At 50.2% G+C, this 13,991-nt stretch overlaps 3 protein-coding genes across 4 annotated transcripts; 2 read left to right on the forward strand and 1 right to left on the reverse strand.

The window, feature by feature from the left end:
- The first annotated feature begins 2,693 nt into the window (after nucleotides 1-2,693).
- TrAFT101_007280 (uncharacterized protein) lies at nucleotides 2,694-5,622 on the forward strand. 2 transcript variants are annotated; one of them, XM_024901072.2, is made up of 5 exons: nucleotides 2,694-3,000; nucleotides 3,081-3,517; nucleotides 3,599-3,760; nucleotides 3,843-4,720; nucleotides 4,782-5,622. In XM_024901072.2, exons 2-5 carry the CDS (start codon nucleotides 3,357-3,359, stop codon nucleotides 5,243-5,245), a joined length of 1,665 nt encoding a protein of 554 aa, XP_024756530.2. In that variant the 5' UTR covers nucleotides 2,694-3,000; nucleotides 3,081-3,356; the 3' UTR covers nucleotides 5,246-5,622. The 2 variants fall into 2 exon arrangements, with proteins under 2 accessions (XP_024756530.2, XP_065984117.1); XM_066128003.1 differs by having other exon boundaries at nucleotides 3,072-3,517; nucleotides 3,599-4,720.
- A 939-nt stretch (nucleotides 5,623-6,561) lies between these two features.
- TrAFT101_007281 (uncharacterized protein) lies at nucleotides 6,562-7,952 on the forward strand. Its single transcript, XM_024908825.2, has one exon. It carries the CDS (start codon nucleotides 6,755-6,757, stop codon nucleotides 7,826-7,828), a length of 1,074 nt encoding a protein of 357 aa, XP_024756529.2. The 5' UTR covers nucleotides 6,562-6,754; the 3' UTR covers nucleotides 7,829-7,952.
- Nucleotides 7,935-12,053, reverse strand: TrAFT101_007282 (uncharacterized protein). The gene is made up of 2 exons (XM_024901083.2): nucleotides 10,959-12,053; nucleotides 7,935-10,883 (listed from the first exon to the last, which is right to left on the reverse strand). Exons 1-2 carry the CDS (start codon nucleotides 11,268-11,270, stop codon nucleotides 8,235-8,237), a joined length of 2,961 nt encoding a protein of 986 aa, XP_024756528.1. The 5' UTR covers nucleotides 11,271-12,053; the 3' UTR covers nucleotides 7,935-8,234.
- Between the last annotated feature and the right edge of the window lie 1,938 nt (nucleotides 12,054-13,991).

A 13,991-nucleotide genomic window follows, 5' to 3' on the forward strand; every position in this document is an offset into this window, starting at 1 on the left:
CGAGGCGCCGCGCCTGTCAAACGCTCGTGAGGCTTGGCTCGATGCCCACCAACTCGGACATTCACTTTTATCCGTACGCCAAAAGGCCAAAAGGTGGCCGACGACATCATCGAGCAGCTCGTCTGGGGAAGAAAACGCGGGGAGAAGCGCCGATGCCCCGAGACAGCAAACGTCTGGAAGAGCGATACACGCTGCTGGCCTCGCGGCATGTCGCCCAGTCACAAAAAAAAAAAAAGCCGCTGGTCTTGGCTGCTGGTATATGAGCTTAGGGGGAGTGTCGCCAGTGACGGAATATCCTGCTGCGCTTGCGAATAGGTACCATGCCGGGGATGCTCGCACGTGTTGATGCAGCTCGGGGGCTGGATCCAGCCGCTGGGAGATACGATGCAATACGCCTGCCAGCGGGTGCAAACGCCTCATCGTCGCGGGCGTGTCGGTAGGGCTGCGGGAGAGTTGCCCCGACTAGCAATACCAAACACAGCGCAGACCAGGCCGTCCGTGCCGGTGAGACACAATCTCGATTCGTCGCTCCAGGCGCTCTCGTCGCTGCCGAACAGCCTATATCTGGGCTATATTTGGGTGCAACGACTCGGGACTAGCCCTGTTCCTGTCAGATCTGCATCCACTGCCGACGGGCCTCTTGCTTGGCTGGGTCGAGGCAGGCCCGTTGCTTTTGATTCTGCCGGGATGCCCACTCAGTCAGCGCCAAGCGGACGCATGGGCCGGCGACGGCGAGCTTCAGTTCATCCGACGAATGACACACGGTCCTCTGTGGACTACACACGTAGTGCCGTGGTATTTGAAATCTTTATCGCATCGCTACTACGTCCCGGTATGCTGTGGATACCTACCCAACCACGACTAGGCATGCTGCTTATCTGATGTACTACATACAGTAGTACATACACATGCATGGAGTACAATCTCAACAAGAGACACAAGGTTCGATGGCCCCGGTCAAGAGACCGTTTTGTGACTTATCGGCACGTTAGTTTAAGCCGACGCCGCACACATGGCAAAAAGTCGACATGGGATACCAGCAACGACTCCGGCACGGCGATGCTATTATAGGCGTCAAATGGGCGTCATATTAGCCAGCGCCAGCTTTGCACGGCAGATTTCGACATGGCTGCTCGCCAAGCTTTTCCGTCAAATTAGGTGCCGGCCCGAGGCTAAATTCGAATCATGACGCCTCTCGGGAGCCTCTTCCCGGGCAGACGGAGGGACTGGGACCAATGAGGCTCGGATGATCACCGAAGCCAATTTATGATAGAGTCATGACTGACAACACACCCTCATGATGTTTTTTTGAAACTTGTACAAGGCGAAAAGCTTGTGGCAGCATATCTTGTTTCCATCAGTTGTGCAAGGTAGCAAGATGTGGGCTTCTGGCCTGCCTCTTTGGGTATAAGACATGAGCAAGTTAATGCGGCGTCTACTTACAACTATTTTTCTTTTTCTTTTTCTTTTTCTTTTTTTTTTCCCCTTGTCATTTTACGTCGGGGTAAACCTTGTCACAAACCCTCGCGATATGCAGAGCGAGCTAATAACGGCTCTTAACCAAAAGGGGGGTGAAGATTGTCGTCAAGTGTCTCAACATCTTCCTTACCCTGCCCACTTTGCCATCTTGCTTGGATGAACTGATCATTACATAAAACCTTCCGAACGGCCGTATTCTGGTGAGTTTGTATCAGTCGGCCCGTTCCCCGGGCCTTCAATAGACGACTCAACGAATCAGTACAATAAAAAACGATTGAGTCGACATCTCCCCCGCATCCCCTCTGCTTCGATATTAATTTTTAATTTGTGTGACTGTGGGATACTGTTAATGGAGACGGGTACTCATGGAACAACAACAGAGAAATGTAATGGAAGGTGTACGCAAGGAATGTTACATGTATTATCCCAAGTTTTAGTCGTCTTACAAGTTGGACGGGTATTGGGCGATGTGGTCTATTAGGTATTGTCTAAGCTCTTGCCTCTTTCTTGCAAAGATGACACTATGCTGAGTCAAGAATCACTGAGATCTTTTGATTATCAGTAAGTGACATTGTAAGTGGCCCTGCTAGGCCGTTATACTGGTAAGGGCGGAGGAGATTAGACTTGACTGGGAGGGTTGCTGGACGGTTCGTCGTGGATGTCTGGCCACAAGAGCAGAGGGATTTTCCATGTCGACATTCGCCATGCCATCATTTTATCCTAAAAGTGGAGGTAGGGCACCGTTTGCAGCAGTGGCATCAAACTTGCTTGGAGCTACCGGGGCTCTGGACCCAAGGAAGGCTTCATGTTTGGTAGTATTCGAAGCAAAAGATCATCGGATGGAGTCCCAGTTTGGGGCCCTTTTCACACGCGACGTGCATGGATTTGTCCCCCCGAGGTTCCCAACCTGTCGTCGAAGGAGAAGGTGGCTGCATCGTAAAGGCTTTAACTCAAACACAGGGGGGGGGGAGAGGTTGAGGAGAATGGTTGCTTGATCGACGAGGAAACATAAAGGCAGAATTATGCCCTCACTCCCCAATGCTCTCCTCCTGGTTTCCCTCCGATTGAGGATTTTATGAAATATCGTTGCTAGATATTAATAAAGATATTATACTTGCCCGCACAAGAAAGGAAAAACCAAGGTAATCAATTTGGAAACCTCTTATTCGCCCGCGCCGTCGGGGCCGGGGTAACACATGTCTAACAGGCATTATCAAGGCAGGAACCACCTTGACAATAGGACTCATCGTCGAAACGACGTCGACGGCGGACGAATGACAGATTACCTTCCCGTTTGAAACGTTGATCTTACATGCCAAGTCGCAATCTCTATCCCCTTTCCATCACATTGTCTCTCTCCCTAGGAACGTGCTTCTTGTTGTGCATGGGGGGGAACAACCTTTCGTAATCAGGGAACAGCCGCATGGTCTGATTTGCAATCCACTTCGGAGGGTAAAAATAGAATCTGGAATCTCGGGAAAGCCCTATTCTGCAGGTCAGTCTAGATAAGACGTTTGTACGGTAAGCGGCCAGATGGTTGTGTGTCCCTTTTGTCGCTGTTGCTGATGAGATTTTTGGTGTTTGCCAGAAAGGACATATAGACCTCCCCCCTGGGTGTTCTATCGAATCTTCGCATCTGCAACCACTCACCTATTCACAGCAAGATACAATCTTGCTCGTCATCATAATTCCTCTTTCATCCTCATCCTCATCTCTTGTCCTTTTCTTCTCCATCTCATCACACCCTTGCCTTTAATCACTGCCGACCCTAAGGGGGTTATATAGCAGAGACATTATCCTTATCTTTGGGGAGCAAATACCCTGCTTTCGACTCTATTCTTTGACCGAATCGATTTGTACCAACATAACCATTGAAAATGGCACGGAGCGAAGACTTCAACCACCAGCATATGTACGAATTCATCGGCGCTGTAGGAGGGCTCGCTGCGATACCCATCGTCTTCCACCTTGGACGACGACTTGCCCAGAAGACAAACGTTGGCAAGAAAGGGGTCTCCGCGTTGGCTGTATTGTCTCGGTAAGAGATAATCCATCATAACTCGATGTTGTCAACTCACTTCGTAGTAAAGAGGCTAAGACAAAGATTGGAGGAATATAGGAAACCGCGAAGTGTTCTTCTTCACACAGCACCTGGAGTGCCTTCTCGAGGACATGCTGTCCTAGTTTCTCTTTACGTTGCCATCAACCTCATCCTCACCTTCACAAACATTAATAATCCCGGCATTCAGCTCACTGCCATCATAGGTGGGCGAGCAGCATGGTAAGAATACTCATGGAAAACGTTCAGAAGACTCGCCGTCTTCTTTTCTTGGTGCAACAAGCTTATGATGGGGGAAAATTAGGATGGCCCTTGCGAATTTAGTCGTTCTCATCTTTCTCGCTTTGAAGAACACTCCCCTGGCATTCCTCACAGCCTGGTCGTACGAGCGTCTCAACATCTTGCATCAAATCGCCGGCTACATGTGCGTCAGCTTTGTCATCATCCACGCCTCTTGCTACACCACTTACTTCAAGAACATGGGAAGGATCTCCATCCTTCGGGAAGAGAGTGTGATATACGGCGAGATTGCCGGCTTGTCTTTTGTAATTGTTGGATTCGCCGGAGCGGTTATTCGTCGATGGTGGTACGAACTCTTCTACTATGTCCACATGAGCTTTTGGATCCTCGCCATCGTCATGGTCGGTCTTCACCAGCCAATGTTTGCTAAGAGGATTGTTTTTGTTGTGATTGCTACCGCTGGTATCTGGGTGCTCGACCGTCTTATTCGCGTAACCCGCTTGTTGGTATACAGCGCCAACAACACCGCTACCCTTACACCTCTGCCAAACGGTGGCACTCGAGTAACCCTCAAGAAGGCTCCCCTGGGCGCCGTATCTGGACAACACTGCTTTCTTTGGATCCCCTCCGTCCGAGTAAGCGAGACACATCCTTTCACGATTGCAGCTATGGATCCCATGGAGTTTGTTGTCAACTCCCATGATGGTTTCACTCAGGACCTTCACCGATACGCCGTCAAAAACCCTGGTGCAACCGTCAAGGCCTCAGTTGAAGGAGCTTATGGTACCCTACCTGATGCTTCTGAGTACGAGAGGGTTTTTTTGGTTGCAGGTGGAAGCGGTTCAACTTTTACCTTTGGCATGGTGCTCAACATGCTCAGGGATATGTCTCCTGAGCAACAGGACAAGAAGATCACCTTCGTCTTGTTGGTCAAATATAGGAGTGAGTAAACATGATTAGCCCTAAAGAGATGAAAACAATGAGCTAACAAAGACATGAACAGGTCACCTTACTTGGGTTGCGTCTCACCTCGAAACTCTTGCAAAAGATCCACGTGTGCGGCTTGAAGTCTATGTCACTCGATCGTCGGAAGAGAAGACAGATGAGGAGATGCGCCTAGGATCAATGCCCACCACAGCATCTTCCGAGACCGATGCCGAGAAAGCAATTCCTACTGTGACAGCTCAGCCGATTCGATCTGCCGGCTCAGCATCCTCTGAGGAGTTAAGTTTAGAAGAAACGGAATCAGTACCATTGAACGCCTATGAGAACTCCATCAAGAGTGGCAAACCAGATATCTCTGCTTTGATTCGAACCGAGATTGAGGAGACACCGGTAGAGAACCGTATCCTAGTCTTGGGCTGCGGACCTGACGGTCTCATGACACAAGTCCGCAACACCACCGCGGCATGCATACGATCTGACGGTCCCGGAGTTGAGCTCCACTGTGAACAATTCGGTTGGTAAACATCTCCGACAAAGCACTGGGTATCTGCTTTTTTTTTTTTCCTTTCTCTGAATTGTTTCTTTTTTATGGTTATGGATTTCAGATGTCTCTCGATCTGAGTGTTAAAAAAGTGAATTTTCGGTTTCGTGATCTCTGCAAGCATTTTTCTTATCATAAGCATTGGTTTTGGCACTGGCTTATCTTTTTCCTTTTTCCTTTTTTTTTTGTACTTGAGAGCGACTTGCATTTTTTCACTCACTCTTTCTCTTCTTTCAAGCCATGTGTTGCGCTCCAACTCTATGTCTCCTGTATATAATTTGTTCTTTATCTTGATGAACGAGCAAGGTCTGCATATAACAATAAATATTAGCGTACTCTCACTTCTTTGTTGTTCGACGCTTGGTAATCTAAATCGATGATGTAAACAATAGTGATACTCTTGCTGTGTGATTTACATGTTCGTTTCTTGCGACTACAGGATCTGGCTAATAACTGAACCGAGATTGTTGTTGAAACCAAAGCTTAACTTCTATCGACGGAACAGCAGTAGCTACTATCGCAAGGAGAATAGAGTAAAGCAAGCATGTGAGTTGTGAAATTAGACAGCAACATCATAGAAACGCAGTGAAACTCATGAAATGGCGAAACATTCAACAAGAGCAAAATTAGTGAGGGGTCAAAACCATTCATATGCAAGACATTCTCTACGCCGAGGGAAAACTAGTAGAAGAAAAAAAAGCCTTGTATATCCGTTCCTTTCATCCGTCACATTATGTAAAGTCGGGGTATGGATGTCTCGCTAAAGAAAAAAAAAGAAAAAAAAAAAGCGTGCCATATGAGATTATAAATGCTTACAACTACTACTACTAAACCATCACAACTAAACTGCCACTACACTTCGGCGCACTACCTGCAATAAGAACCTGCCCCTCTCGGAAACGGCACCGCCAAAGAGCTGCGACTGTGGGGGAGAGACAGAAAAATGTGATACTACACATCTCACGCGATTTTGGCTTCCCAGCTCTTTAAAATGTGAAGCAAACCAAGGTTGAGAAAAGCGATTCATGCCCCCCCCCCCCGGCTTTTGGCCTCTTTTTAATATTGCTCGCAAAATTGGTACGTACTAGTCTAATACCTAGTGTATGTTGTACAGAGTACAGTACATTACTCGCATGCTTTCCTTATTTGAACTGCTGCTGCTGCTTGCTGCTGCGGTTCGCTTATGCGGAACGGACCGTTTTTATTTTTTTTATGTGGGGCTTATCTTGGTTTCTCGGAAAGTTTACTTCCCCACGTTTTTCTTTTGAAGTGTGTCTTATCTATCGCCATCGTCATCGCACAAAGAATCCTTCGGGACTTCACACTTTACCGCAAGCAGAATACAAAGCTTACATACATTTCATACATATACCTCTTCATCCACACGCAGTAGTAGCAACAAACACACACACATAAGACAAATACCATATAATCGCCCGCCCTGCCTGCCTGCCTGCATACATACATACAAAAACACAAATTTAACGCAAATGCCTCCAAGACTCTCCTTCCACCCACCCCTCCTCAACACCGCCTCTCCCTGGGCCACCACCGAGGCCCACCTCCGCGATCTCCTCCTCTGCCCCTCCACCGGCGCCGTCACAACCCGGACGAGCCTCATTGACGGATTTCCGCACAGCCCGGACCGTCACCGCTACGCCTTCTTCGACCCGGCAACGGGCAAGGCCTCTTCCTCGGGCACCTTTTCCGGGCCGCCAGAGGATTCCAACACCAACAACATCAATAATGCAAAGGATACAGCAGACGCACCGCTCGCTACGCTCAACACTCTCGGCTATAGCCCTCTGCCCCTTTCCCAATACCTCTCCATCATCTCTTCCCTATCATCCGCCGCTACTTCTACTCCCCCCAAAACAATCATCATCAGCGTCACAGGCTCTCCAGCCGAAGTATCAACCTGCCACAACCTCATCCAGACATTCTCCTCCTCCACATCCTGCCCCTTCCCTCTGGCCATGGAAATCAACCTCTCCTGCCCAAACATCCCGAACCTGCCCCCACCAGCATATTCCTCCTCCTCGCTGACTTCTTACCTCGACGCCCTCCCCTCCAATCCATCCATACCCATCGGCATAAAAATCCCGCCTTACACCCACGCCGGCCAATTCGACTCTCTCGTTGCCTCTCTGCTCGGCACCACCACCACCATCCCCTCCCCTACCTCCTTCTCCATCTCCATTCCTGCCTCCAAACTTAGCTTCCTCACGGCGACCAACACTCTTGGCTCGTGCATTCTACTCGACTCTCTCGACTCATCCGGCGGATATCAAGAGACTCTCCCGGGAGAAGGCATCGGTGGCATGGCGGGGCCACCTCTTCATCCCCTCGCTCTGGGCAATGTGGCAACTCTGCGACGCAGATTCGATCAAGATCCGCGTCTAGTTCACCTGGAAATTATTGGTGTTGGAGGAGTATATAATGGCGAAGGATATAAGAGAATGCGCCATGTGGGTGCTCGGGCCGTTGGGATCGCAACAGCGCTGGGAAGGCGAGGGGTCGAGGTATTTACATCAATAGAGGACGAAATCAAGTCCGCCTGGTGATTGGATATGATTCCACTCTCATAGAGTCAGCTTGCTTTAGAAAGGGAGGGGCAAGATATCACGCCATCACCATGAGTAGTTTCAATGTCAAATAGATGAATATGTGTGCAATAATAACACTATCTACACTGTTCTCATCTATAAGTACGCCAAGCTGAAGCATAAAACCGAACCTTTCTTTTTTTATAAATGCTCCTAGTCTGTATTCTCACAGACAATATCCAGAACCAGCCTCCGTTTGAAATGGGGTATAATGTAAAACCAAGCCAACCATCGCCAAACACCAAAGTCCAACCAATACGTAAAATCTGGGATTTTAGCAAACATATATGCAATGTATGTAGCCCAAGAATAATATCCAAAAGAAGTGAAGGGAAGGAAAAAGAAGAGACCGTGAACGTTATCTCTAATCATCCACACTGCCCTCGCTATGTTCTACTTCGAGAGTTGGTGAAGATTTGCGCCGAGAGCCTTGTAACTTTGCGCTCAGACCTTTAGACACCATGCCAATGAATCCGCGCTGGGGCTTTTCTACCTTTTCCGCAGGTCCGGTTTCTCTGAAAAAATCGGTTGTGATAGTAACAGAGTCGGTACCGCCAAGTTCCGCGTCCCCGTCGGCAAGCACCACGTCTAGGGGGCGCTCACCTCTGTTCATCAGTGCGCGGCGGGATGGACGTGGATCGACCATCAGTCGGGCATCCTTTACAAATGTAAGGAACATTGGCAGGGCCATCATGGCCACTTGCATGGCCACGATGAGTATAAAGGCATGCTGCACGGAGCCACCGCGTACGATAATGCCATACATGATGAAGGGGAAAAAAAGAGGACCAGATCCACCCATCGTTATGAAAGCGGCCGCTCGTTTCGTTCTTCTTCCTTGGCCACGCATGCCGATGGCGAAAATAAGGGGCCATATTGGACCCTCAGCAAAGAAAAACAAGCAAGCAGGGATAAACAATAAATTGGTATTAGAAGGTCGTAAAACAACACAAAGGAGAGCGGATATGAAGCAGAGAATGATACTGAAGCAGAGAATAGTTCGTGGCTGGGGTAGCCGAGGATTCTTAACAGATAAGTAAATGAGATAGGTGGCGGCAAATCGCGAAATGGCAAATACGGTGTGGCCAACCGTCAGATAGTCAGCGAGAGAGAGGTTGAGCCCGGGAGGTTGGTCCGGATCAGCTGCATTGATTCCAATAGCCGTACCACCAGCGGCGATCCTCCCGGACCTTGGTTGGCCAGGCAAGATGGAGATGATGAGACTGTTGAAGAAAGTGCTGTTGCTCTCTTGCCCCCCTACGTAAAAGTATTGGGCTACAACAGCCAGGATGAGGCTGACGGTTCGCAGCTGCAGGCCGCCGATACTCTTCTTACACGGGTCCACAGGCAGCCGCCTGGTTGACTCCTCAAGTTCGCTGTCACTAACCTCGGGTAACGGCATGTAATAGAAGAACAGCCCGAGCACAACGCAAAGCAGGGTAATGCCAAGATACGTCCACTGCACATTGAGGAGCGTAGTACTGTTGCTTTGGCTGCTCGATTGAACGCCGTTGAGAGAAGTGAAGAACACCTTTTGGGCCAGGAGGCCACTGAGCACGCTGCCCACGGCCTGTACCGCTTGTGCCAACATCAGGCGAGCTTCTCCATACTGCGGGGGCCCGCAGAGCACCATGAAGGAATTAGCAGCAACTTCGAGGACCGAAAGACCAAACCCAACGACAAAGCTACTGATCATGAACCCGCCAAAAGAGTTGGTTACAGCTGAAGGCCAGAAGATGATGGTGCCCGTACCGTAAATGCACAAGCCGGTAATGAATGTCGCCTTGTAACCTCCAATGTTTTCGTCGTCTCGATGACGTTTGAATCGACTATGTTCGTCTCGCCGTAGAATCCATTCACCAACAAGAATAGGACCAAAGAAGTAGCCTCCGCCAAAATACGCGCTCGTTAGGCCAATCGTCTGGGCTGTACTCATGTTGTTTACTGTGGCAATTGCATTATTTAGTGTGTTAAGCAGACCATACGAAATCCCCCACAAAAGGAAGAGGATCGCCACAATTGTGCAGTATTTCCATGATTCTTTCTTATTAGCACGGAGCATGCTCTTAGGTTTAGTCATGTTGACGAAGCCAAAATATATGCCATTTTCATAAGAATGGTCTGTCGAGACCGTGTTAGTTGTGCGAGAGCGGTTAGCAGAGGCATTGGCAGGTCCTCCAAGGGAGGCCATATCGGGGGTGGTCAAGAATTCCATGGCACTCATGGGTGCATCCGGACCAAGGCAGTCGTAGTGTCGACCTCCAAGGGCGCCACGAACAACTGGCTCTGGTGTGGCCACTCCTGGTAAGTTATTGTTGTTAATGTTGCTGTTGTTACTACCTGGCGTCGGGTTCTCAGAGGCTCGTCGGCTCTTTTCACTGCTTGTATGGGGGGTATGCCTGGTCCCGTGGGCGTTAGGTTTGTAAAGCATGGACGGCAGAAGTAGAAGGACAAGGGGCTTCAGAGTTGGGATGCAAGCGCAAGTGATGCCGACATTGACCTCGATAGCACTCCACATCAGCGCCAGTGAGGCGTTGTAGGCAAAATCGGCTTGGCCACCAAATCTCGAGCTAGGGTTGGTGACGGTTCCGGTTGGAGCTTCGGCAATCGCCTGCTGAAGGTAGTAGATTCGAATTACATCCACAACAGCAACGAAAATACCAAGAGTAAAAGTAATGACAAGAATAGTCTTTTGCCGCGAGGGTAGCCGCATGCCAGTCAGGACAGGAATAGGAAGTGCGAGAATAGCAAGATCCGTAACGATGTTGACGGGAGCGGCGCAGATGAATTCGGTAAGTAGAGGGATACACTTGGTCGGACCATTGTAATCTGCGTTCCAAGCAGCTTGTACCGGCCTACACTGGAAGATATTCATAAACGTAAGGACAACCCCTGCAATATTTACAATGATGAGGGTGAGCCAGGAGGCAAATCGGAGAACCATTTGGAGGTTCTGAGTCAGGCGCAGGTAGAATATGAGAATGCTCGTTTTCGTAGCCATCAACGCCGGATTCTAGTATAATCAGTAAACCTAATCTCTGAAAAGGGTCAAGTGAGGCAATTGGCGAAGAGAGGGGTGAAGACATACGTAAAGAATAGAGAAGACATATTCACAGTGGCGGAGAGTAGGGATCTGCTCTGGGGGAATATCGACGTCGTGTTTGCCGAGTCCTTTGGAAACACCGAAGCAGATAGTAAAAGACAAAAAGAAAGAAATGAGCCACGCCAGGAGAATGATCCTATCATCCCAGGTAACTCTTTTGACAATAAAATACCGAGATATCATGCGAGCGAAGACGAAAACTGAGGCAAGGACCAGAGTAGCCGTCGTGACGGCAAAGACGGCAGGTCCACGATTCGCCATCGAACCACCAGGTTCTGAGTCTGAATCCGGATCCATGGCGACAATTTCGAGAGCATTGGGTAGTAGTAAGATGGGTGAGATGGAGATCGCAGTCCGAGTCAGGTAAATCAAAGAGAAAGATGGTAGAGGGGAACCCTCTTGGAGGTAGGTAAAAGGCTAATGATAGTCAAACATCCGACAAGGCCAGGAAAGGAGAGGAAATCGCGAGAAGCTAGCTATCTGGCCCTGATGCGGAGTTTGCCATTGCTTCGTGCTGCCGGGGGGGTTGAATCTAGATCTCGGGTGTCGTCTTGCTTGGAGATGTTGTAGGATGGCCGCAAGAGGACCAGCTATGGAGCAGCAGCGGCGAGCAAGATGAGGGATCTTGCAGGGCCAAAGTCTCCAAGCCTGAGCGCTGCAGCGGCAGCAAGCCGGGAGTTGCACGAGGATATACGCGAGGCCAGTCGGCAAGGGTCGTGCTCGTGGTATCCGACCAGGCCAGTCCGAGGTGGCGGCTGACTCCCTGGCCCGGTATAAAGGAGTCTGTGATTATACCGGGTGGTGAGATTGGGTCTTTTTTGGGGAGGAGAGTACCCTGGACGAGTGTCTTCGCTGCCGCCGGTGCAGACACTACTGGCAGAAACGTTGCTTTTGCAGACTCAGGCGCATCTCTGTCAACAGTCCACGGCCCAATCTGCGCTGTTTTGAAGACGAAGATGTGAGGAAGAGAAACAATGTGTGTCCAAGCAGGGGAGAGGTTTAGAGGTAGAAATCGAGGGCAAGGCTAAGCTTCAATGGCTCCTGCAAGTTGAGTCGTGCTTTGCAAATCCGATCGCACTTGCAGCCAAAAAGCCCAGCAGAAAAAAAAATGCTCCAGATGCGGTCGACGATTCCCCAGCTCTGAGGCAGGTGGCGGGCTTGCACCTGCCCTCCAACCTGCGCCTGCGACTTGCTGAAAGCTACCTGCGATACCTGCAGGGTACTTGGGGTCAGGGCTTGTACAGTACATGGGCTGGCTAGCGGTTGGTCGGTACGAGACCAGCACCCGCCGATGCGCCCGCGCCAGGCTGCGTTTAGAGGTACATGGAAGTATCACACCCCAACCGTTTTGGCGAGGGTGGATGGGTCTATTTTGGAGCAAGTATCGGGTACTCCATCGACATCACGGCTTCTAGCGGCGCGGTAGGCAATTGGCATGACGATTTTTATCTATTTTAGTTTTGCTTAAAATCGTCCACATTGAGCTATGTGTGCTAGTATGATGCCGGTGAAGCAACTCGGCTATTGAGCGTTTTTAAAGGGAGAGACAAAAGTGTGTGAGCATTCATTTCTCCAATTGGCACACCCACATCCAGTTTGGATACCGAGCTTATGACGCTACAAGTACGCACACCTGCCTATACCACCACCACAGCTTTTTCGGTTCCCTGCAGGGTCAAATAGAGAAACAAAGAAGAAAAATTTTTAACTGCAGAGCCGTGTTAGTGGGCTCCATGATGTATGCAATTCCTAACAGTTCCTCCGCCAGTTCAACCACTTCTGCCACCCAATCCTGCATCGATATATGGCAAAAGAGCGGCGGCAGCAAAGAGGGGTCCTGGTGGCGGTATGCGAGATGCCCCTGTGAGGCGCATCCAGACGCCGGGTTTCATTGCCAGCTGCATCCGGGCCTTTCTGAGGCCATCGCAGCTTGGCAGGAGGACCTGTCAAGGAACAAGTGGGTGAACAGCGGGCAAAGGAGATGCCAGCAGGGAGATTAAGCAGCGCTACTGTGTCTTGTGCCGGTATAAACCCATCAGCGCGCATAAGAGCTGTAGGCACATGACGATGATGAAAAGGGCAAATAGACAAGCAAATATGTCGACGGAGGTTCATGGCGAGTTGCCGCGCAGCAGCAGAGCCCCGTCGATGCGGGCTGCGAACACATCACACAATGGCAAGCATTGCACTACTGGTTTTACCAGCGCCATCCCACTTACACCAAACAGAGTGGCGGTAGACGAGCCCGTGCTGCGTTGTGCTAATGTGAGGCGCCGCTTTGCATGCCTAGTTGACTTGACTCGCCCTCATGTCCCAAAAGGACAAAGAGAGAAAACGGAACTTACGCGCGGATAGCGAGCAAATGGGAAGACTGCCACGAGATGCCCAACGGGCTGGGACGGCAAACTGACGGCTGAGTGTGGTGATACTGAGGCTACTATGCTGGCGGCAATTGTGCCTGATTCTTTGTTCGTGATGAATGTGCCCTACAAGCCACGGAGTACCCGCATGCCAGAACCAAAGCAGCGGTGATGACGGAATACTACTAGACAGGACATGATGCACCCTCTTCGCTCCAAGAGCTGAGGGGCTCAAAAAGGGCTGTCAGAGGTGCTGCTGCATTGCCAGGGCCAGGGCACCGAAGCAGCACCGGCTGGCTCACTCCTATTAGGCATGGATTTGCAATGGTAGCATTCATGTACTCCGTACATGCTGCATGTCGGCTGGCCTAGCGAGCATATGCACAGGGCTCGTCCCGCTCTTAGACACGCAGGTGGAGTTGGGCGCCGCAATGGTGGGTGGCTCGTGTATCTGCTACGTGATGAGTACTTGCATTCCTCTCTCCGTCGTCGGGGACTATCTTGTTCCAACCAATACAGGCTGAAAGACGAGGAATGAGGGATACGAAGATGAAGGGATGAGAGGATGAGAGGATGAGAGGAGGAAGGAAAACCACCTCACCGGCTCGAGAACAGTGTGAATGCGGCCAACAGCCCGCCATGCCTGCCAGTCGCAGGA

Source organism: Trichoderma asperellum, chromosome 4 (genome assembly GCF_020647865.1).
Source record: "Trichoderma asperellum chromosome 4, complete sequence".
Lineage (NCBI taxonomy): Eukaryota > Fungi > Ascomycota > Sordariomycetes > Hypocreales > Hypocreaceae > Trichoderma > Trichoderma asperellum.

Bases quoted from the DNA above. Each gene is read 5' to 3' on its own strand.
- TrAFT101_007280 (XM_024901072.2), top strand. From the start codon at position 3,357: ATGGCACGGAGCGAAGACTTCAACCACCAGCATATGTACGAATTCATC. The intron at 3,518-3,598 runs GTAAGAGATAAT...GGAGGAATATAG, and splicing joins GCGTTGGCTGTATTGTCTCG to GAAACCGCGAAGTGTTCTTC. The intron at 4,721-4,781 runs GTGAGTAAACAT...AGACATGAACAG, and splicing joins CTTGTTGGTCAAATATAGGA to GTCACCTTACTTGGGTTGCG.
- TrAFT101_007281 (XM_024908825.2), top strand. From the start codon at position 6,755: ATGCCTCCAAGACTCTCCTTCCACCCACCCCTCCTCAACACCGCCTCT.
- TrAFT101_007282 (XM_024901083.2), bottom strand. From the start codon at position 11,270: ATGGATCCGGATTCAGACTCAGAACCTGGTGGTTCGATGGCGAATCGT. The intron at 10,884-10,958 runs GTATGTCTTCAC...TGATTATACTAG, and splicing joins ATGTCTTCTCTATTCTTTAC to AATCCGGCGTTGATGGCTAC.